Source organism: Protopterus annectens, chromosome 2.part0 (assembly GCF_019279795.1).
Source record: "Protopterus annectens isolate FY-2018-M chromosome 2.part0, PAN1.0, whole genome shotgun sequence".
NCBI classification, from domain to species: domain Eukaryota; kingdom Metazoa; phylum Chordata; order Ceratodontiformes; family Protopteridae; genus Protopterus; species Protopterus annectens.
Window position 1 is genome coordinate 1,588,401,770 of NC_056728.1, and position 25,251 is coordinate 1,588,427,020.

At 39.8% G+C, this 25,251-nt stretch overlaps 1 protein-coding gene across 1 annotated transcript in view; it reads right to left on the reverse strand.

The window, feature by feature from the left end:
• LOC122792856 (ATPase family protein 2 homolog) overlaps positions 1 to 25,251 on the reverse strand; it is a 1,253,755-nt gene that overhangs the window by 1,096,938 nt on the left and 131,566 nt on the right. The window contains exon 6 of the mRNA XM_044060416.1: positions 11,355 to 11,484. Coding sequence (XP_043916351.1) covers positions 11,355 to 11,484 — 130 coding nt within the window. The remainder of the gene's footprint in view (positions 1 to 11,354; positions 11,485 to 25,251) is intronic.

The window sequence follows — 25,251 nt, forward strand, 5'->3', positions numbered from 1 at the left end:
GTTTAAGTAACTGCATCCAGTAATTTAACTTTAACATGATCTGGCAAATTTTGCTCCTTAAGCCAAGCATCCCTTCTAAGTACAGACCCAGTGACAGCAGCCCTACAAGATGTTTCTAAAGAATGAAAACAACATTGCAAAGTATGTTTACCAACTTGTTCTGCAGAATGCATTAAATCCTGTAATTCTTTGTGTTCAGCACAGTCAGGAATCAACACCATTTTCTGTTTAAGTAGCCCCATAATATGCTGCTGATACTTTAACATGTGAAACTGGCAATTTAAAGCCCTAATGGCCGAAGTAGCAGAAGTATATACCTTCTAAACCAATCTGTCCAAGGCTCTAGAATCTCTATCAGAAGGGGTAGGGTTTTTGGCAGCAGTAGCCTTAATGTCCTTTGGTCCTGGGGAAATGGTCTCTGGATCCGCAGTAGGATTCTTGAAGAGGAACTTGTGAGAGCCAGGTACTCTGTAATACCTGTCAGGTTTTCTGGGAGCTGGAGGTAAAGTGTCTGGTGTAAGGCTAGATTCCAAGAAAGCATCATCTACAATGTCCATAACAGGAGGGATAGCTAAAGGCCTGTGTTGAGGGAGGAGTAAGAATTCCCTAAGCCTCTTTTTGGAGTCAGAGTAATCCTGGCTTTCCCAGCGGAAATGCTCCCTAAGAGTGTGCAAGGTTTCACCAAAAGAAAAATCTTCTGGAGCGGAAGCAGAGGGAATGGAATCCTCTGCATCAGAATCCTCATAGGTAGATAAGGGCAAATCCTGGTAATCAGAAGAAACAGAAATATCAGATTCCTGATCAGAAGAATCAGAAGGAAAATCAGTTCTAGGTCTCTTAGAGGGGGAAGGCTGGCTTCCCCTAATTAAGGTAATATGGTCTTCAGCCATTCTAAGCATTTGTTTTTTAGGCATATGGGCCTAGGCATGTGGTCTGGAAGTCGGTTTTCTAGGTGTGGGTCGAGTTTTAGGCCTGGATGAAGAAGATGGCGTTGGTTTAAAATGCAAGTCTGTAGGCCTGAATGCATCCTCAGAAGCTGTTGCCTGCACAACTGCTCCAGACCCATCAAAGGTAGAGACATCTGCAGATTCCATAGTCGAAGAAGCATCTCGTGGCATACCGTACTCCAAATGGTTCTCAGTAGAGGCCTGCGAATCTGAGGTAGCGGGTATCAGGGGCTGCAAAAGCGCCTTACTGCGTACTGGCGGATTGGTGACTAGCTTAACGGAAGCATCGTCGGCAGTTTTGGACCTATGTGGTCTGTCTCTGTCTTTATCCTTACTTTTTTTGGAATATCGGTAGTCAGATGGCTTACCAAAGCCATTTCTGGATAGTTATACCGCGTACCAAAATCATTTGTTGCAAGTATAGCCCGACGATTAATAGTTCGGGGGTTGAACAAGGCACAAAACCAACAGCGAGGGACGTCGTGGTCTGGGCCTAAGCAAGGAATGCAGTACGAATGAAAATCTTTATGAAGTATTTGCTTTCCACAGGTAATACAATTGTTAACTTTTACTGACATCGGTTAAGAGCAAGAAAAAGGATCCCCAATGGGGTACTTCGCTTTTTTGAAGACTTTGGTTCTGAAACTCGAAAACGAAAATTTCAGGAGTCGGCCGACCGGCACTTGTGAACTGCTGCTGCTTCAAGCACCGCATGGCAAGAAAGACTGATGTAATGGCATCGGCTGCATGTTTTATACCCCTGACGACCTGACATCATGGAAGAAGCGACAGCATCCGACGCAGGAATCCAGAACTCTGGTATTCAGGCCAGCTGAGGGCTACCTGCAGGCAGATAACCCAAATGTGAAGACTGCAACAGTGAAACACGAAAAAATTCAAGGAATTAGCCCAGTTCCTCACTGTAGTGTGATTTCAGAGTTGGTATATTTAATATGTAGGGGGTGTGGGGGGTGCAGGGTGGCGCAGCCCCCCTGCAAAATAGTAGAATTAACGTACTGTTGAATGTAGAGTTCAACGGTATGTTACTGTGCATAGCAGGAGGTGAGTGACTTTACCTCCTGCTATGTCGAACACATCAGACCATGGAGTTCGATGTATTCAGTTTCATTGTGGGTTACTATTCGAAATTTCAGATTCAACATTGAAGGTCGACATTGTAAACGTTCGACCGATGTTGATCAGATATTCCCATAGTAAACCCTTTGATGCTGCTCTTTTAAACCCTTTGATGCTGCTCTTTTTGTATTGATAAGTTTTGTTTTCTCCTTTGCACAAATATTACAACATATTAAATCTTTTTTCTTTCCAATGTTCATATTTCTTCTTCAGATGTCTCCTCATCTTGTTTTTCCTTACTTTGGGAACTTGTTCCATCACACTGTAATGTAACCTGTGTTAGACCTTCTACACCAAATCCTTCATTCCATAACTTCAAATTCTCTTTTTTAACTTCTACTTTAAAATCTTCCTTTCTGTGGCTGCGGTGGTGGTGCTGTGGTAGTGTTGTCGCCTCACAGTAAGACGTTGTCCTGTTCGATTCTCAGCTAGAGAATGGGAGTGCCTTCGTTGAAGGTTATGCGTCAGGGCCGGAAACTCGGCACGTAAAAATCTACTGCCAATCATTAGCGGACCGGAGTTCTGCTGTGGCGACCCCTAACTGGGAAAAGCCGAAAGACACAACAACTTTAAAATCTTCCTTTCTACGTTCCCTCTTTGTGATATTTTTTTATTGTGAAATGTTCCATATCTGGATGCCTTTGCCTGTATTTCTCTTCAAATATCTTTAGGGCTGCTCTTTTTGTATTGATCAGTTTTGATTTCTCCTTTGCATAAATATTGCACCATATCAAATCTCTTTTTCTTTCCCATGTCCAAATTTCTTTTTTTATAGTTTTCAAAAATCTCTAGGTTTTACCGTTTATATTTCCCACTTCCTCAAATAATTCTTTTTTCCAGCTTAAAGTTTCTTGGTCTAGGTTTTTCACAAATCTGTTGTATTAATGAACACACATTTTTATTTGAAGCTTCTTTCAGTTTTTTGTTTCTCATAGTGAATTCCTAGATGCAACAATAAATGACAATCTAAAGCCCGACCTTCACATATAAAACTATATCACAAAAACTCACCAAAAACTAAATATGCTGTTACAGAGCTAAGACTTTTCTTAGAAACCCAAACTAGAACTCTAGCCAACATTTATCTTTTACCTTCTCTTCTTTATGTCTCTCCCATCTTGACCAATCTACAGTATACTTTAAAATTCAAATGAGATCAATGGCACGATTTGCAACCAGTCAGCTCTGCCATACCCATCACTGCTTAAACTTAAACCACTAAACTAGCTTGAATTACATCATCACACAGCAATCACACAACTACTGCTAGCACACAAAATTAAACACAACCCTTCTTCCTACCCCACTATCAGTGATGCCCTCCACCATTATGTTCCATATAGATTCCATTGCTTAAATGACAAATAACTACTTGAAATTTATAAATGAAATGAATCTATAGGGCACGGCTTATACTCCAACTATATGGCCAACTTTTGGAATTCCATCCAATCCCTGTCAGGTCAATTGCATTCATTCATTTAAGCATTTACTAAAAATAATTCTTTACAACTCTTGGCTTTGTTTCTGTAGCACACAAGGCTAATACTAAAATCTCTCTATTTTTCCAACAAGTTCTCATATTCTTTATGCCAACTCCCTTATTTAATCTGCATCAGACCAAATTGTTTGATTCTTCTTTTGGCCTGCATTGGCCTACAACTATCGACCACTTTGCCACACTTCTGTTTAACATGCTCAGCTCAATAGTGCCTCTTGTGCGACTCTGCAGAGGGAAATCGTTATCTTCTGTCATCAGTACTACCAACTGTTTTTTTTTATACTCATTTGGCATTCATCTTGTATATTTTTTCTTTATAACTTATTTATCTCGAATGCATTTATCTTGTACAGTTTCTATAGATATGCTTGGAGTCTACAGAGGCGCAGCAAGGGTGGGGAGAAGGGAATAGCTGCCCTGGGTGTAAGTTGTTGAGGGGCATGATTGGCAGATGCCAATAGTCTGGTAGTGCAGTACTGGCATTAAAGTACAGTTGTGTACACTTACCATAAATGTAGATGTTCGAGTATATTCACTGTTGCAGTCATTACATTTGGGTAATCTGCTGGCAGGTTGTCCTCAGTCGGCCTGAATTTCAAAGTCTTGGGTCCTGCATCAGTTGCTGTCTCCTCTTCCATGACGTCAGGTCGTCAGGGGTATAAAACAAGCAGCTAACGCCATTTTCTTTAGTTTTTCTTGCCCCAGGTGTCAGGTGCCCCCAAAAAGTAGCAAAAAAATATATATATAAAAACTATATATACATGCATCAATATAAACTTTACCTTCATCTACAAGCAAATATACCACATAGGTTGTAGAAGATAGAGAAGGAAAGATAAACTGCAGAATGAAAGGGGGATGGCAGGCGGGTAACCTGGACTGCAACAGTGAATACACTCGAACATCTACATTTATGGTAAGTGTACACAACTGTACTATGTTCTTCGTGTTTCACTGTTGCAGTCATTACATTTGGGTAGAATCCCAAAGCTATGGTTGGGAGGCTGGAGCTAAACAGCATTAGGTGCGGCTATAAGGCCCTGCAGAACTGCAGTGGCAAAGCCTGCCCTGGACTTAGAGAGGCAAATGATAATGCTTTGTAAAGGTGTGAACAGAACTCCAAGTAGCAGCCTCTAGAATGTCTTTGGTTAGTATTCCTCTGAGAAAGTCTGCTGAAGTAACTGCAGCTCTGGTGGAATGAGACCTAATGCCCTTGGGCAGAGGTTTGCCATGGTGTAAGTAGCAGAAACAAATACAGTGGCTTATCCACTTTGAAATAGTCTGCTTTGAAATAGCCTTTCCTTCTGATCCTGCAGCATATGTCGCTAGTAATTGCTCAGTTTTTCTTAGAGCTTTAGTCCTGCTCAAGTAGAATCTTAGCTGTCTGTGTACGTCCAAGGAATGCAGAATTCTCTCCCCTTGTTCTGTGCATTTGGATAAATGGTTGGCAGATGAATAGTTTGGTTAAGAGCCACACTGGAAACCACCTTAGGCATAAATGTTGGATTTGTCCTCAGAGACACCCTATCTGAGTACAATATGATAAAAGGCTCCACAGCCATGAGGGCCTGTAGCTCAGAGACTCTTCTTGCTGAAGTAATTGCTAGTAGCAGAGCTATTTTCCATGATAAGAACTTTATATCAGCAGTAGCAGCTGGTTCAAATGGAGGCAGGGTGAGCTTTTCCAACACATAATTGAGGTCCCATGCAGGTATTGGTGATCTTCTAGGAGGCCTTAAATTTTTGGCTCCTCTAAGATACTGCTTTAGTAAAGGGTGAGAAAAGATTGCTGGCTCTGTATTGTAATGAGCCGAAATGGCAGAGGCATGGATTTTAATTGATGAGAAAGATAGGCCTTTGTCAATCATTTCAGTCAAGTATTGTAATATCTGAGGAATATTTGGTTCTGCTGTATCAGTTCCTTGTGCTTGATTCCATGCACAGAATCTCTTCCATTTATCAGCATAAGATTTTCTAGTACTAGGCCTTCTGGCTTCCAAAATGACACGCATCACAGCTTTACTGAGAGGTGTTGTTTGTAGAACTACATGATCAGCCATGCTGCTAGGTTCAGTGTCTGGAGTTGATTGTGTAGGATCTGACTGTTTTGCTGGGACAGTAGTTGAGGTCTTTGAGGTAAGGTCCAAGCTGGGTATTGAGACAAGTTCTTTAGGACTGGGTACCAGTATTAGCGGGGCCAGTCCAGAGCAATTAGTATCATCTTTGGTTTCTCTTGCCTGACTTTTAGTAGGACCTTGGGAAGAAGAGGCAGAGGAGGAAAGGCGCAAACTGATAGGTTTTTCCAACTAAAGGATAGGGCATCCACTTTCCATGCTTGTCTGTGATAAGTCCTTCTGCAGAATCTTTTCAATTGATAATTTTGAGGAGAGGCAAATAGATCTATGTCTGGGCTCCCCCATTTCTGTGTTATCATGCTGAAGACTTGTGGATCTAGTTTCCACTCGTGAGGGTCCATAAGGTTTCTGCTTAAGTCATCTGCCAGAGTATTTTGTTTTCCTCTCAGGAAATGAGCTTGAAGATGTATTTGGTAAGTCAAGGCTGTGTCCCACAGTGCCATTGCTAGTCTGCAAAGGGGGTATGAGTGCGTGCCCCCATGCTTGTTTATATACCACATAATCGTGGTGTTGTCCGTCTTTATCAGTAGTTGTCCTGGATGAAGTAAGTCCTTGAAGGCTGTCAGGGCATTTTGAATAGCTGGCATCTCTTTTTGGTTGATATGTAGATGCATTTGTTTTGGGGTCCATATGCCCTGAATATATCTTCCCGCCATGTGGGCCCCCCAGGCATAATCTGATGCTTCTGTTGTTAAGGTTTGGCTGGAAGGGGGTAGAGTGAAGGCTTGTCCCATGTTTTGGTGACATGCCTTTGCCCACCATAGAAACTCTTGTTGTAGGCAGGGAATTAGAGGAATCATTGTTTCCGGACTGTGACAATGTTGACTCCATAAACTTTTTAGGCACCATTGAAGTTTCCTCATATGCAGTCTTGCATGTGGAATCAGTAGGATGCAGGATGCCATGAAGCCCAATGCCTGCAGAGTTTGTCTTGCAGATAACTGGGTTTTTGTTGCCATCAGTTTGAAGTAAGTAGTCAGTTGCCTTTGTTTGTCTGGCGTGAGGTAAGCCATCTGGGCAGTTGTATTCACGCTTGCACCCAGGAGTGTTATCTTTTGAGAGGGTACCAGTTGTGATTTATTTTCATTTATTGTGTACCCTAGGCATGTTAGAAGCCTTTTCACAAATGCCAGGTGTTGAAGAAGAATGCCCTTGTTCTCTGCTTGAATGAGACAGTTGTCCAAGTAAGGATATATTTGTATACTTCTTTGTCTGCAAAAGGCAATTACTGGTGTCAGGCACTTTGTAAAGACCCTGGGTGCACTAGACAAGCCAAAGGGCAGTGCAGAGAATTGGTAATGCATTAAGCCAGCCTTGAATCTGAGGTATCTTCTGCACGATTGCCTTATTGGGACATGCAGGTATGCCTCTTTTAGGTCTAATGTCACCAGCCAAGCATTCTTGCCCAGCATGGGCAGAAGCTGCAGCAAAGTCAGCATTTTGAATTTTGGAATGTCCAGGTATGTGTTCAAAATCGATAAATCCAGTATTGGCCACCAGGCCTTGTCCTTTCTGGGCACCAAGAACAGTCTTGAGTAAAAACCATGTCCTTTTTCCTGTTCTGGTACTGACTGAATGGCCCCCATATCCAGGAGGGACGTAACCTGTTTCTGTGCCTCTGCCCATTGATTTTTTGGCAGATCTGGCCAACCGTTTGCCATTGGCAGAGTATGGAAATGGAATCTATATCCCTGTGATACTATGTTTAGCACCCACTTGTCCTGGGTTACTAACTGCCAATTTTGAGCAAAAAGTGCTAATTTTCCCCTTAAGGGTGCTGCCAAAAGGTAAGTGCTTGGTGAAGGCAGAGGGAAGTCATTGAGACTGTTTTCTGTAGGTTTGCACTTTATCTCCTCCGGATTTGGAGGTAGAAGCGCCCCATTGCGTTGACCTGTATGATTCTTGCGCCTGGTATCTGGAACCCTTAGAGCATCTGGATTTGCCCCTTTGAGCTCTGTCTGACACAGGAAAGGACCAATTGTTTTGTAGGCCAGTGTCTACTGAATCTTGGTGGCTGCACTTGTAAGAAGTCTTTTACAGTTTGCAAAGACTTAGCTTTGTCTTCCATTTTCTTTAAAACCTCTTCTGCCTTAATACCAAGGTGCATCCAATAATTTAGCTTTAACATGATTAGGCAAATTTTGCTCTTTTAGCCAGGCATGTCTCCTAATCACAGATCCAGTAACTGTGGCCCTGCAGGAGGCCTCTAAGGAATCAAAACCACATTGCAAAGTATGTTTTCCAACCTGTTCAGCTGCATGCAATAATTCCTGCAATTCTTTATTTTCTGCACATTCAGAAATCAACATCATTTTCTATTTCAGCAATCCCATAACATGCTGTTGATACTTGAGCATATGATACTGGCAGTTTAAGGCCCTAATTGCCAAGGTTGCAGATGTATAAACCTTTTTCCCCATCTATCCAGTGCCCTTGAATCCCTGAAAGAGGGGGTAGGATTTTTTGCTGTTGAGGCCTTAACTCCTTTTGGACCCTGTGAAATAGTTTAAGGATCAGCACAGGGTTTCTAAATATAACTTTGTGCGAGTCAGGGACCCTGTAATATCTGTCAGGCTTGCTGGGAGCCGGAGGTAAGGAGTCAGGGGTCAAGCCTGACTCCGAAAACACATTATCCACAATGTCTAAAACGGGGTATTGCTAAAGGCCTGTGCTGAGGGAGAAGGAAATCCCTGAGCCTCTTTTTTGATTCTGAGAAATCTTGACTCTCCCAGTGAAAATGCTCCCTCAAAGTATGCAAGGTTTCTCCAAATGAATAATCCTCAGGAGGTGATGCAGATGGTATAGACTCCTCTGCATCAGAATCCTCATAGGGAGGTATAGCTAATTCCTGATCAGAAGAAATAGAAACTTGATCTGAAGATTCATAATCAGTGTCTTGCCTAGGCCTCTTATCAGGAGGGGGATGGGAACTCCTGATCAAGGTAATAAGGTCTTCAGCCATTTTGATCATCTGTTTTTTAGGCATAGTGGCCTGTGTACGTGGCTCATGCGTCGGTTTTTTAGTTTTAGAAGTTGCTTTTGTCTTTGGTTTTGCAGCTGTCGTCGGTTTGATATAAAAATGTTGAGGCCTGAATACACCCTCAGAAGCCAGTGCCTGCTCAGCGGCTCCGGACCCATCAGAGGGAGATACATCCGTGGGTCCAATATTTTGAGGATCTCACGGCGTGCCGGACTCCACATGGGTCTCGGTAGGGGCCTGCGACTCAAAAGTAGCGGGTATCAGGGGCTGCGAAAGCGCCTCACTGAGTACCGGCGAACTGGCGACTGGCTTAGGAGAAGCTTCGTCGTCGGTTTTGGACCTCGACTGTCTGTCTCTGTCCTTTTCTTTGCGTTTTTTATGTACTCTGGTAGTCGGATTGTTATCCGACAGCATTTCTGGGTAGTTAAATCTGTTTCCAAAATACTTTGAGGCAAAAATATACTGAAGCTTAATAGTGCGTTGGTTAAATCTAGCACAAAACTGACAGCCAGGCACATTGTGATCAGGGCCTAGGCAAGGAATACAGTATAAATGGAAATCCTTATGAGGTATTTGCTTCCCACAAGTAATACAATTATTAACTTTTTCTGACATCGGTATGGAGCAAGAAAAAAGTTTCCCCAATGGGGTACTTAGCTTTAGTGAAGACTTCAGTTCTGAAACTCAAACTCAAATATTTCAGGAGTCGGCCGACCGGCACTTGCGAAATGCTTCTGCTTCGGGCACCGTGCGGCAAGAAAGACTAAAGAAAATGTCATCGGCTGCTTGTTTTATACCCCTGACGACCTGACATCATGGAAGAGGAGACAGCAACCGACACAGGGCCCAAGACTTTGGAATTCAGGCCGACTGAGGGCAACCTGCCAGCAGATTACCCAAATGTAAAGACTGCAACAGTGAAACACAAAGAACATCAAACGACTGTCGATCCTGTATTTGCAGTCACAGCTGAAGTGCTTCAGGTGTGACATTCAGCTGTAGCAATTGTTTTGGTCTTCAAATTACAGATGAGGAGCGTGCCAGATCAGGGAACTGCACAGTGTGCCAGATAACCTGACTATAGGTCTGCCGGGATGCTTACATTACTTTATCTTCTCCTTTACAGATGCTTTTTAGTGGCCACACAAGTATGGCAATTCAGATACCCTGACCAATCTAATCACTTAAGTTTCCCTCTGTCTAATCTGGAGTACCATCCATCACAACTCAGTATGAGGTTCTTCTCATTCTAAGGTGCAGTATCTCACTGGCAAACCCCTACTATTCAACTGAGATAAAAATGTTAGATGCCAGCTGGCAGTTATGTTTTTTCTTTGTATGATTAACTATTCACTTGCTTACATGAAAATCGACTACAACATGCAGTGTACACAGTGTTGGCTTTTTCACATGGCATTCACACCTTCACATACTCCTCATGAATGTTAACTGGTGGACAGGATAAACCAAGCTACATAACTATGCTAGTTCTTGCTGTTTGCTCATCTGCTCTCATTCTAATCCCTAAATGTTAACTTTCTGGCTTCAGTCACTCGCTCCGTTTTTCCTTATATGGCTCCCCTAACAGTTGGGCCTGGTCCTCAATCCCAGAATACTGGCACCAAAGGAATATTTCCATTCTTATGCAGGATAGGGAAATCCCAACACTGATGCATGTCAGCCTTCTCTGCTCTTTGTGACACTATTCTAATTCTCCCTGTAGTGGGATCTTTGAAAGGTAGGCCAGTCAGAGAAGACAACAACTCCCACCCTTCTTCTTGTGTGAAACTTCCTTGTAGGGTTTGATTTTCACAGTTCTTCTACGTAACTAATGACTCTGAGCAAGCAACTAACTAACAAGCATTCAAGAGCCACCCTGTAAAGCAGGAACATATGTACCTAGTAAGCCTTATTCAAATAAGAAAATTTAACTCAACAAAAACAGATAGTCCTATAAATCTGCTATCACAACAGGTGAATTCAGTAGAATACTACATGCGTATCAGATAATTTTATACTCCAAGTCTTTGTTAAATAAAAGACAAGATCAAGCATTTTAACCAGAATAGAATCGAGCAGCAACACCCAACCAGGGACTTGACATATCAGGAACACAGATGAAGCAGGCGTACACTTTTCAATGGGTTTCACATAAGAAAGAAAGATGTAGTACGTTACCCATCCTAGCAGTTAAGCTGTGTGCCAGAGAAACACTACAGTCAGACCAGACATTATACCCAGCAAATGTTAGACAGATGTTACCTAAACCAAAGGCTAGAACGGAAAAACAGTTTTATACTGTTTTAAATCAGATTACTTTCACTACCACTACTCTGGGAATAATGTTATACATGCACTACGACTCTTACAGGGACTAGAGGCCAGGAGTAAGCTGAAACCATAATCATAATGGAACCCAACCAGGAATGGAATGAAAAGTAATTTAGTGGAGTACACTTGTTTAGCTGAGGTTAAATCAGGACATCCTGTGGAAGACTGCAATTGACAGAAGTGTGTCACTGAATTAAGCCTTATTAAAAAAAAAAATAAAAAATAATCCAAATACATGCCTCATGAGTGCTGTTTTAAGAAGCACTTCAAAACACACAGTATCAGTGAAAGAAGGATCACTAGCTATCACTTGTTTGACTCACTTGCTCATAATTTCGGGTCCATTGATGACAGAAACATAAGCACCCACTTCATTTGCAACTGCTTTGGCAATCATTGTTTTTCCAGTGCCTGGCGGACCATAAAGCAGGACACCACGGGGAGGAGGAATTCCTGAAAGTAAACAAAAAAGTCCGTTACCCTAAGCAATGAGAATGAAGCAGACTCACCTGGCCGTGCTAAGTAAGGAAAGGCTAACTTGCAGGCAAAGGAATGACTCATTAGTCAATGTCAAACAGTTTAGATGATACACAAGCACCATGAATGTCAACTTAACAGCTACATTCCCAAATTCAAGAAAAAAAAAATTAAGTAATTTTAGGAGTTGTATTATACAAAAAGGATCCCACATATACTGATAAACAGACTGAGGTCTGATAAACAAAAAGGATTTACAAATAATAATAATAAAAAACACTTTCTCTTCATTTTACATATTGGTTCGGGCTGTTACATTAACAGTGACCATCATACATCTTCTATATTTCTCGCTCACTCTCTTTCTCTGTGTGTGTGTGTGTGTGTGTGTGTGTGTGTGTGTGTGTGTGTGTGTGTGTGTGTGTGTGTGTGTGTATATATATATATATCTCATACCTCTCAACCTGGAAACATCAAAAATCTGGACAAAGGCCCATGAAAAATAGGTACAAATCTGTACACTGATTAACATAGAATTTGCATACATGATTATGTAACCACGCCCACTCCAATGGAATTGTGGGATACCAACTTTCAAACACAAACTGAAGAACACACAACCAAAATATGGCCCCATAGTTCCCCACAACCATTCCAATGTCCCATTATTAGGCTATTTTGCCCCATTTACCATAAACACTGTAATGAGCATACTGCTTTACTTCTACAATGATTATTAGGATTTAATTTAAAACTTTTATTTTACATTTTATAGCACAAACACTAATAGACATCTACTAAACAAAGCAATACAGTCTCATAATGAAAAGAGACTTAGCATTAAAACGCATCTGCCCTTGAAACTCACATTCATTGAAACAGCATTTGAAACGCACATTCAAGGAAAATGCATCTGGTAACCTCACCCACCCCTATGGAATGGAAAACAGAAAAAAAAATATTCATGCTGCAAGCAATAACAATTTGTATAGAACAAAATGAGCTTTGGTTTCAAAGTCTGATTCTTCTGTTTTATGAGAACATGAGTCGAGGGGGAATACAAAGTATTTTATGTGCACAGCAATCCTGAAGAAAACTACTTACAAAATGCAGCGAGTCAGATCACACAGTTAACAATGGATACAGTATTAGTCCCAAAAATATCCATGCTTTCAAAGGTTTAATATTTTAAAACACTTTTCCTGGGTTCTAACTAAGCTATTCTAATGAAGGCTATCTAACCCATAAAAACACAAACAGATGTGTTAAAACATCCTTGTGCATTTAGAACAAACAGCCCCAGGTATGCAGATTCCCTAGATCATGAGTGATTGCAATCAGCTCTGAATGGGAGACAAATAAGTATCAGATCATCTCATACAACTGAAGTTATAAAGTGGCTGCAGAATAAATTTGAATTATATATTGTTTTTTTCTTTCCAAGAACTGCATAGTTGGCTACTGCAGGATTCAGCAAGTTCAAGACTAGGTATAAAAGCCTCATGGATACATCATGTATTTGCCAGTCAGTCAGCACTCCAGGCTGTGTAACACAAAATACAAAAGATTCTTAAGGTGAAATCTTTTTTGAAGAAAGAAAAATATATTCTAAAAGTGTCTGAAAACTTTCCACAGCTTCCTGATACAAAAAACAAAGGCATGTCACCTTTCACAGCATCATAATGCCAAGCATCATCACATTTAGATCTATTTATAAAATAAAAATAACAACTTTGTCATTTTAATTGTGCAATCCATCTGTTAAATAGTAACTGTCTAGGCCTAGGCAACACTCCGCATCTAATATACGACACAGTATTCCAATCTAAATTACAACCATTATCCAACAGCACTCTAAAACTATAACTTTAGTATTAAAACACATTTAAAACTCATCTTATGAAATTCCTTAACAAGGAATGAAAGCACTTAGCATGCATTTTAATAATAAAGTTACGGAATTACAACACATCCGAATCTTTCTCCGTTTCCAATGCCGTTTCTGTATGCAGAATCAAAACCATAAGGACAAGTTTCCCTTTTGCTCATTTTACCCTGGTAGTTACCAAAATGTGCCAGTCGCTGCCACTTCATAGAGGAAATAATCCATTTACCAGAAAGAAGATACTGCAGTAGCTTGTTCCATTCATTGCACCTCAATTACCTGATGAAAAACATGCCAACAACATTCTGAAGTTAGCTTCTTATTAATGTTGAAGTCCAGTTTATCCTGATACCACTCTGTCCCAAATGAGGTGCCCGCAACCAACGGGTACTGAATGCGTCACTAACTACACCACGAATATTTACATTTTATCTCTTTTCCCGCTCTCTCACTAGCTCTGATGAACAGGATTCTCAGCCGATAAGAACTGTAAGGAGCTATCGAGCTATATGCTCTCTGATTGACTTGGAACTTAACCACTGTAGAAAAAATGTCCCCAGAATCCAAAACCACAACAATTAAAAAATGAGCAAGGACTCCCAAAGCAACTGGACTGTTCACATTAATAAACGCACACTTTATTAAAGTAAAATACATAAAAAAAAACAGCAGATTGAGCACTTTCATCCCCTTGAAGTGGGGCTTCATCGGAATCTGGATGAAAGCACTCAGTCTGCTGTTTTTTTTGTGTGTTTTACTTTAATAAAGTGTGTTGTTTATTAACACGAACAGTCCGTCAATGGTTGCTTTGGGAGTCCTTGCTTGTTTTTTTACTTGACTTGGAACTTAAGCCTTTTAAAGGGAAAGAAACCTGCATTTGTGAGCCTGTCAGTACAATTTAGTTAGCAGGAATTGAACTGTGGACCAGTTTTATTGCACCGCAGCTGTGTCAGTTTGTCAGCGAGTACCTACCATTGTATCTTACATAGCTTTTCTCTTCAGTTTTTAGGATGGTACTCCTTCTGTGTGGAGTCTGCATGTTTTCTCAATTCTGTGGGTTTTCTCTGGGTGCTCTCAGTTCCTCACACATTTAAATGACATGCAGTGGATGGCTTGGGCAATTGGCTGTACATTTGAATGTAGTATGCAAGAATAATAACGGCAAGGCTATCCATCTGGTGTTGTGATGGTCACTAATCCGTTGATCTGGCTTCATGTGCAGAAATGGGAAAAAGGATATTATGGATAAATGATTGGCTGTACATAACATGTAATCTAAAAATCATTCTTTGCAACTTCAGCCCAGGATGCAGAGTAACACAGAAGTTAGAATAAATATTCTAATTCTAATGTGTAGAAAAAATGAGTAGCAAATAAGTTACGGAACAGACAGATATGAAAGACATGCAATAAGCAAGCACTTCACTTTTTCCGAGATTACTGGAGGTTGTGGATGACTGACTGGGAGATGAGATAGGACAGCAACATTATGAATATGACAGTGGAATGGGTTTGTAAGCAGAGAAAAAAAATACAATCTGTATTCCATGAACAGCATTGCATAAATATATGGTGAACCCATTAAGTAAAAATGGCAAACTGCAACAGCAACAATCCTGTGCGCAGAAAACGACAATGGAAATCAGCCGAGAAAAAAAATGATTTAAATTGTAAAACCATAACTTTGGTATTAAAACACATTTAAAACACATTTGATGAAATTCCTGAACAAGGAATGAAAGTGCTTAACATGTTATGTTTTAATAATAAAGTCACGGAATTAAAATAAGTCCGAATCTTTCTCAGTTTCCAGTGCTGTTTTCTGTATGCAGAATCAAAACCATGCTTTGATGTCATTGCGTTGACTCACACAGCCTCTTTGGTTGGCTACCACAGTGCCTCAAGTCAACATGGGTGAGCTGTAAACAAACTTTTTTTTTTAATCCCTCATCTGAATCTTCAAGCTTGACAGGAAGACGGGCACTAACTCGTGAAGCTAACAGCAGCTGTAACTTAAAACTGTACACAAAAAAAAAAAAAAATCGGGATTTGAAGGGGCCACTCGGAAATTTGTGGCACCTCATTTTTTTGTCCTCAAAACCGGTAAATTCCGAGTAATTCGGTATGGTTGAGAGGTATGATTATATATATATATATATATATATATATATATATATATATATATATATATATATATATATATATATACACACACACACACACACACACACACATTTCTTTTTCTGTTTATATACATACCGTATTTCTTCGTAAATAAGACCTAACCAGAGAATAAGGCCTAGCATAGTTTTCCAGGGTGGTCATGATATAAACCCTACCCCAAAAATAAGCCCCAGTTAAGATAGTCAACAACACACGACGGCCATGTTGAATTATAAAATAATATTATTGACACCCACTGACTGAGGTTATCATACTCTGCTCACCATTTTAGGACCATTCGGACACCCAACTTCTTCCCTTTGCAGAAAGTCGTAAGATTCTTTCCCTGGGAGTCCTCCACAATTCTTACTGTAACTCTAATCATCACTCACACTTGACGGTTGAGATCCTTGTCCCATAAACACTGGCAGGTGTGCTTTGATTGGACAAAGTACAGGCAATGCGTGTAAAGCACGGGCACTTGATAACGAACGGCTGTGGTTGTGTCTTCTTAACCGTCGCCATTTTGTGTTGCCACTCTGGTCTCGTAAGTCTTCAATTAACACCCCCTCCAGACAAGATGAGTGAAAAAAGAAAGAGTTATCCCATCGAGTACAAGAAAGGAATCGTGGAGGACTCCCAGGGAAAGAATCTGACGGCTTTCTGCAAAGAGAAGAAGTTAGATCTCCGAATGGTCCAAAAATGGCGTGCAGCATACGTTAACCTCAGTCAACAGGCCGACGAGGGAAATGCTAAGAAGTGCAAGTGTGGATCAGGTCGGCAGCCATTACTTCCTGAGCTGAAAGACATCATCTGTGAATGGATTGCTAACAGGAGAGAAAAGACTTTGGTTGTGTGCAGGGCTGATATTCAAGCATTTGCCCTTGCAATGGCACCACAGTTAGAAATATCCTCAGAAGAATTCAAAGCATCACAACATTGGCTGGATGGCTTCCTTCAGTGATATGAACCGTCTCTAAGAAGATCAACAACACTGTTCAAGCTTGAAGATACTGAAGTTATTAAACGTGCACTTGCATTCAAGTCTAAATACCAGCTCTCCAACATGATTGCTATGGATGAAACTGGAGTGTTTATGGGCCAAGGATCTCAAACAATTGATCAGAAGGGTGCCTCATCAATCTATATTTCCTCCACTGGTTACAAGAGTGCACGTGTTACCTGTATTTTGGCAATTCATCTAGATGGAAAGGAAACCCCACCTCTATCCATTAGTAAGGGCAAGAATGATAAGATTGAACATGTTTCAGGCATTTACACTGTTGAAACCGAAGCCAGGTGCACACAAGCAGTTATAAGGAAGTGGGTCGATGTAATGTTGCCATTTGTTTTGCGAGGTGGCGAAAGAGGTCTGCTAGTCTGTGATTCAGCCAGCACTCACTGTGCTAAAAACATAAAGAAATTCCTTGCATGAAGAAGAATAGATCATATAATGATTCCCGCAGGAATGACGGCTTATCTCTAGACTCTTGATATTGCAATAAACAAGCCATTCAAGGACCATTCGCGCATGGAACTCAATGACTACACTGAAAACGTAATGGAGAGAAATCAGCATGAAAACTTTGTGAAGCCTACCCAGCAAGAGGTCGTGACTTGGATGAAAAATTCATGGGATAAAATCACTGACAGCTGTGTTGTCAATGCACTAAGAGCAGGCTACTTGGACAAGCAGTGCTCATTTAAGGAGAGGTCTGTTGCTAGGCATGACAGATTGGGGCCAATGGTTCTACAGGAAATGGAGTCGCAAGAAATTTAGACCAGAATTCAGGGGTTGGAGAGTTATAGCAATGTTCCAGAAGAAGATGACATGACTGTATTTGAATAACTTTTCCATTATCCGGGCAACAGAATGGATTGCTTCTGCTTTCAGTTTTATTCCTCTCCTCCAGTACACATGTATTGAGATTTTTCTGCACTTTCTGTTAAGCATGAAATATTCCACTGTGAAAGCCAAGGTGTAGATATTCTGAAGTTGAAATGTTTGCTGCACTGTTTATGTAGAATTCTCTCACAACTGTTAACGCATTACTTAGAACTGTTGTCCAATAACAGAAAAGTAACACATAAATGTCAATTTGTGTACATGAATAAATGTCGATTTTTGTACATGAATAAATGAATAAATGTAGATTGTTGTACGGGGGGGTAAATAAGGCCTCCCCTGATAATAATCCCTAATGCGTATTTCGGTGGGGGAAAGAGCATGAGACCCGGTCTTATTTTCGGGAAATACTATATACTTATTTACATACACTCATGTACATATGGATTCACTATACAATCTCGAAATACTGAAATGTCGAATTTCAGTATTTTGAGACTGAATAGTAGAAAATCCACATACATGAAAACCCACAATCACAAGTACTACAATCGCGACCATTCGCACACACACACACAAACCAGGACATAATCACACACACACACACACAAACATAAACCTACCTAACTAAACAAACATAACAGCACACACACACAAACACACTTAACCTACCTATAAGCAGAGAGGCAAGCCCCCCCTGCTCCCCCCACACACCCCCTACTTATATATTCTAACTTTGAGGTCTACTAAACACAAACACACAAAAAACACCACCGCACACACATACACTAAAATCCCTACCCATTATCCTCAAACACTTACCTGAAACCTCAGATAAATCCACAAACCGCACCACACATCACAAAAGCGACACCACGATAGTGGCGGATTCGGCATAGTGTAGTTTCGGTTAACTGCACTTTCCACTATTCGGTCTCGACGTACTGAATTTTGACATTTCAGTACGTCGAGATTGTCTAGTGTATCCGTATATATATATTTATGTGAAGACAAAAGATGCCTTAGGTGATTAAATTATAAATGCCATTTAAAATGTTACAGGACAATCTTCTATGCTTATTCCCAGGCAAACTAATTGGGGAAAAATGTATTTTTACACACAAGAGCATGTATTTAAGACCTTCTACAGCATCTGTGAAATACATTAGGAGTGTATCACAATATGGTAACCTGGATAACAGAAAGCAACATAAAGCAGGTGGATGAAGTAAACAGGATGAAAAATTAAAGAAACAGGTGATACTTGTGGGTCACATTAGTTTCAATACCTTCAACAAACATCATTTCATCCAACTAAAGTCATGGAATGGCACCCTGCTGAAAAAGAAATAAGCTACAGTCTTTATTATTATGCTTTCTACAAGTCCTAATGCCTGCTAACCACATGCCCTCTTCTATTGACTGAACCTATTTATCATCCCTTACAATGTGAGAAAAATCCCAATGGTGGCTGTTATAGGGGAAGGCATTAAAGCTTTTTCCACTTTTCTACCTATAAGTTTGCTTGTGGCAGCTGATCTGCAGATTTGCCCAGATAAGGCTGTGCTACATCTCACGTCTACGTAACAGTCCACTCCAAAATATGTGAATTGAAGGCTGCAACATGAACACACATCCCCAGTCTATCTGTTGGGCACCTTACACAACTTCTCCTGCAGCTCTCATCAATGCAGCTCATTCCCATAAAATGGACAAAATGACATCAGCCACTCACTCCCCACTCTCCCTTACAGGCTTGTCCAGTAATCCGTACCTCAAGTAAACTGCAAATCCCCTCATGAATTAATTTTGGAGAACTGCAATTTAGTTATTAATGTTTTAACAAACATTACTTTAAAAATCTTTAACCAAATCTAAAGCTACATCCCTTCGTATTTTTACATCTGTGTGAGTTAGGAAAAATGTTGCCTTTACAGGTAAACAAGAATATGCAAAAAAAACTGATTAGCAAGACATGCCAAAAAAAAGAGAGGAGGGATTCTCTCAACTGGAAGAAAAGTCAAAAACTTAGCTTAGATTCAAGACTTGTGAAGTAACCACATTGGAAAGAATCTTGTCAAAGAGTGCACATGTGCATCAGTTTGATTTCCTGAAAGTCCGGAAAAAAAACGAAGGGGTGGCAAGCCTAATGTGCATGTATTTTAAATGTACAGGGTAGACAGACACCAGCAAAAGAATAACATAGTTGTTTTTAAGGAATACAGACTACTTGTATCAGATTCATATTCAAACTAAACAAAACAGTAACAATTGATGAAAACAGGAGTACAGATGAAAAACTCATGCATATGTTTTCACAAAAATCAAGCTGCAGCTCAGAAAACAATTCAAGTAGTCAACAGCAAATGGGAAATTTTAAAGGAAAGCTCCACCCTCTCTCCTACAGTTTAACTCAATCCTTAAATTGCCTTTTCTCCCTATGATATGGTAACAGTATTGTGTTGGTACCAGAAACCTGTTTGCACTTTATAAAGCTTACATTTTCTTGCCTTGGAATCAAAGGAAGCTTAGAAATGAAGCACTGTGAGCACCCTGACGTTTAGTTAGCTTAAACCATCAGACAGTAGGACAGGGTCTAACTATTCAGGTCAAAACAATTAGAAAAATATGAAAGAATTGCCTTTTGAGCAATTCGAGCTAAGCAAAAACACCAAGTAGTAGTAGTAAGAAATATTTGTAAATTAAACTCCAAACAGTATTAATATATAGTAAACAAATTGTGTGGCAATCATAATTTCTTCACTTTTGCAAATAAAACAGCTGCACATTCTTTGTACCAAAACAACAAATCTTGTTGCAATTAAAATAACTTCACTTCTTAGTAGTAACAAATCTTTACTGGGTGAAACTTAAAAAAAAATTGACATATCTGATCTGGAAAAGCCCACCTACATTTTTCAGCTTAACTTCTCACATACTTTGCAGACAAATTTGTCTCAGACTGCATTGCATACCACAGGCACAAAGAAATCTGTAGTTCACCCTGTAAGGTACTGCTGTCAATCCTAGACAGGCAATTAATCCTGCTGCTATAAAAAAGACAAAGCTGTCAGCCTATCTATTTCCACTGTTTTTATTGCAGACAGGAGGAAAACTTAAAACTAAATCACAGCTGCTTCCTATATAGCCATGTCTTTCATAGCAAAAAAGCAATTAGATCAGTTAGGAATTTAAGGGCATTTGTCAACTTTTTGACAAATTTGTTGTTTGTCTTTTCGGCTTTTCCCGGTTAGGGGTCGCCACAGCTGAACTCCGGTCCGCTGATGATTGGCAGTCAATTTTTATGGTGCCAAGTTGCCAGCCCGATGCCCAACCTTCAGCGAAGGCACGCCCATTCACGCATGTCTTTCGGAGGCCACTCGACCATGGGGAGGACATGCAGACTCCACACAGAAGGCACTCAAGCCGAGAATCGAACAGGAGAACCTCTTGCTGTGAGGCAACAATGCTACCGCTGTACCACCGCGGATTATTTTCATAAGCAAAATCAGAAAACTGAAATGCTAAGCTTTAATGCTGGTTACTTATACTTCACTATGTATAAAGCTAACTTAAATGTATCATCAAACATTTCTGTGACATTTATAGAAAAGACAGAAAATACCTTTTCTTCTAAAGTACCAACACATTCACCATTTTTAGTCCCCCCCCCCCTACACACACAGAGAGGACAGACCTGTCCAAATCAGGACTGCTCTGCAGAAGGAGAGACTGGTGCCAGCCTTATCAACTATGTGAACTGATACTGTTTATAAGAAAGTTTTTTTAATGCTTTTTTGTGACATCCTTTCAATGATGGATATATATCTGGTGCACAGATCAATGGTAAGAGACACCAACTGACTTTGTCAGTCCTTACAGACTACATTCTATCCCCCTTAATAGTAGCATCAGCTGTACCTCATGCAGCAAGGATCATTTACTGCAGTGAGAGTTTTCACACCTCAGGATGAGTGTATGGGGGGAGGTCTGTCAACTCCTTTACAACTACAAATGAATCCTTTTATAAATGTCTGCTATTTAACTACTTTTTTTTGCTTGAAGTAGCCAACAGCTATTTATAACACAGAACAAGGTCTGACAGACGCACAAATGATGCTCACTCAAGGAAATATAGAAGCAGTTCTGTTACAGAAGGCGTGTTACATGACAGTGCTTCATATTCCTGCCAGTCTACCTTAATGGCATGAGAAAACAACACTACTACCTTATGTCTAGCATGACTCATATAAACAGGATTTGAAATGCATTCTGCAAAGAAGGAATGAAAGCGAAAACAAATCACATTCCCCTGGCAGGCCCCATCAACCACTGTTTTGTGGGAAATGCATCAAAATTATAAAAGAACCACCTAGAGTAATTATGAGCCATTAAAATAGCTAAGAAAAAAAGATGCAACAAAAACATGTTTTGAGTTCTAAGGTGGAGTTTCCTTTAATAGTGGAAATTGAAATGGATAAGATTTTGTATGGGTATCACACAGCTCATTCACAATAAATAAGAGGGCAGCTATGTGTTAGTAAAATTTAATTTCCAGGAAAGTAGTAACTTGAGTACGAAACAGAACAGATGGGTTGACAGATCTATTGAAACTATAACATATGTAGACCAGCTTCTTGGAGTAAAGGGATGAAGTCCTGCTTGTGATCCAGGTAACCTGGTATGAATCAGACACTAAGGTAATGAAGAAGCTGTCCAGAGTAGCAATGCTAGCTTTCTCAATCTGAAAGACAGAAATTTGCTCAATCCATTACTCTGACGTCTTCAAGCAAAGCTAAGACAAGTGTAACTGTTACATAATGGATCAGTCCCATGCGAAAAAAAGAGAAACTACTCCTTGCATTATAGCTGGGATGGAGTGTTTATGTAAGCATACACAAATGACACAAATTGGAGCGGCGCTGTCATTTCTGCTTTGGTGAAAGTACACAACAGAATGGCCACAGAAGCAACAGATTAGGGAACTGAGCAGAAAACCCAATGCCTGCCTGGTTGACAAATCTCTCTCAAAATGTTGACAAAGGGAAACCTCGTTCATCAGGGAAAAGTGAGAAAAATAAGTTTGAACTTATGAATGCCTGATTATATATCAAAAGAGATATATAGTCTTCACAATCTTTCACTTCTCAAAGTGAGTGCTGTTTATGTAATCAGATGAAAATGTAAAAAATCTTACACTGGGGTAACCAAAAGATGCAACTATAAAACTCAAAAGAAATCTAAAAAGATGTGAAAACAAGAATCAAGTATATTAGTTTTACATCTGAATCCCAAGCATGGGAATGCTTTCAGGGATTTGTATTTGCAGTGTTAGATCAAGTTCTTAGTTTGAGTAGGTGAAAAAGAGACATGCTGCTTAATGACGTCTGATGCATTGTATCATGATGGATTACACTGAGGACGAAACAGAAGATGTTCTTATGTTTAAAAGTAAACTGCTATTTATGTTGTATAGAAATGACGGTTCCAAACAATATTAAGTTCATCTGGCGCTCAAAAGGATATGATATTGGGCTAGTCACAGAAGGAAGTGAAATTTCTCCAGAGACAGCAAGGAAAGAATGCCCCCCCCCCCCCCCCCCATGCAAAGATACAATACATAACTAAATCACTAGGCAGCAGAATAGCATGATAAGCATTCAGAACAAACACAATACCAAAAATGAAGACAGCAAAAAAGATGCTTCCAAGAATAAAGACTTCTGAAACATCAGCATCTGTGGTGACAGGGAGCAGAAGCCAGTTCAGTGCCTAGCAACTTTGGTACAGTCAGACAGCTAATTAACCAAGAGAAGTCACTGACAGACAGGTCCAACAATAATAATCTATGATGAAGGAAAGGGTGTTCAGCAATATCAATGCTTTAAAGACATCAGAGAAAGGCTCCCTATATGGGAAAGTCTCAATCAACCATTGTGTAGTATTGTTATAGGTTTTCTGGAAACGTGCTTCAAAAGATTTAATGGTGAATCTAAGTATAGGAATGCTAAGAATAGATCCTTTTTAATGAGTATGCCAAATATGGAGAATAAAGACATGGAATGACATCTAGCTGAGACATAGACTTCTCCCTTTTGGGGGCAGAAATCAATTAGGTTGATTTCTTGGTTTTATAAAAAATACCCATTATCAAAAAATATATATAAATAACAGTAAGGTGAAATTATGGGACAGCAAGTCTGAGCAGTTGAGAACAAAATTATTCAACGTAAGCAACTCAAAACCTAAATGTCATTTAATAATACTATTATGTAGTGTTGGAATTTTATACCTTGTTATATTTATTGTTAAAGCATACAGTTTTGTTCCCATTCTTCTCCCCTTTTTTGCAGTTTTCTTCTATTTTTAAAATAGTCTACTTTTCTACTTTTGGGAAATGTTTTATTTACTGTTAAAGGAGACAGATTTCATATTTAAATATTACTTTATTTTAATTTACAGTTTGAAATCGTTACGTTTATTTATTCCTTGATCTTTCTATTCTGAATTCCATTAACTACGCTTTATTACAAGTTAACCTATTTAGTTTGAAATGTATTTAAATTAAATAAGCAGAACTGAAGAAAAATATACAGAATTATTTTCTTTTATAATGGAAATCACAAAAAGAGAAAGGTTTTTAAAATAATGTTACCGTATGCTGGAATTTCCTTTCTTAATGATGCTTAAGTTGATTCAGGTATCTAGGGATAAATTATGTACACAGTGAAAAAGCATCCAAGTTTAACTTTAAAAATGTTTAAAAATGAATGTGTACTATTGTTTTCTCTTACAATGGCATTTAAAAAGTTATGTACTCACCATAACATTCCTTCTGAGTTGTCCGTTTTCATTCTTCCTCAGCCTGTGGGTCTAGGATCCGATCCTCGGATCCGACTCAGCCGCTTACCAAAGTTTAAGCTCCAAAGCTCAAGCTCCTACCCTACCCATAATACCTCATTTCTCTTGATTACCTCAGATCGAGTTTACTGCTAACATATTCCATAATTATAGATATAATTAGATAACTACAAAGGAAATGGAACAAGGTACAGGGGCTCAGACAGGAACTATGGTTCCTAAAAGCATAACCGCCAGGTCTTTTCAGCCATGAGCAGGAGGAAGAAGGGTGGGAAGGCTGAGGAAAAATGAAAATGGACAACAAAGATGGAACATTATGGTGAGTACATAACTTTTTTTTGTATCAAATGTCATTTTTATTCATTCCTCAACATGTGGGACAGAGTCACCAGCTACAGTAACCTCTAGTGGCCCTCACTGAAGGATATTCCGGAGCACTGCAGAACCAAAGGCAGCTCTATTTCTGGAAGTAATACCTAACTTGTAGTGTGACACAAAGGTATGACAATTTGACCACAAAGCTGCTGCACAGATATCATCTATCGATACTCTAGACCAAAAAGCTTGAGAAGCTGACATGGACCTGGCAGACTGAGCTTTGACTTGTGTGGGCAAAGATATATCCTTAGATGCATACACATAAGAGATGCAATCGCTTAACCATTTGGCTAACATAGTCTTAGAAACAGGTTTTCCCTTTCTGATATGGGCAAAGGATGTGAGCAATTGATCAGACTGCCTGAATGACTTTGTCCTGTCCAGGTAGAAACGCAGTTGTCTAAGAACATCTAATAGATGAAGGACATATTCTCCCTCATTTTGAAAACTGGGAAAGAAAACGGATAGGTTGATGGAAGGGTTAATATTGTTCTCTGTAGCAATTTTAAGTAGAAACGAAGGAATGGCAAGTAAAGTGACTCTTTCTTTATGGAAAATCAAATAAGGAGGTTTGGAAGAAAGGGCTTATAATACTGAAACCCTTCTGACA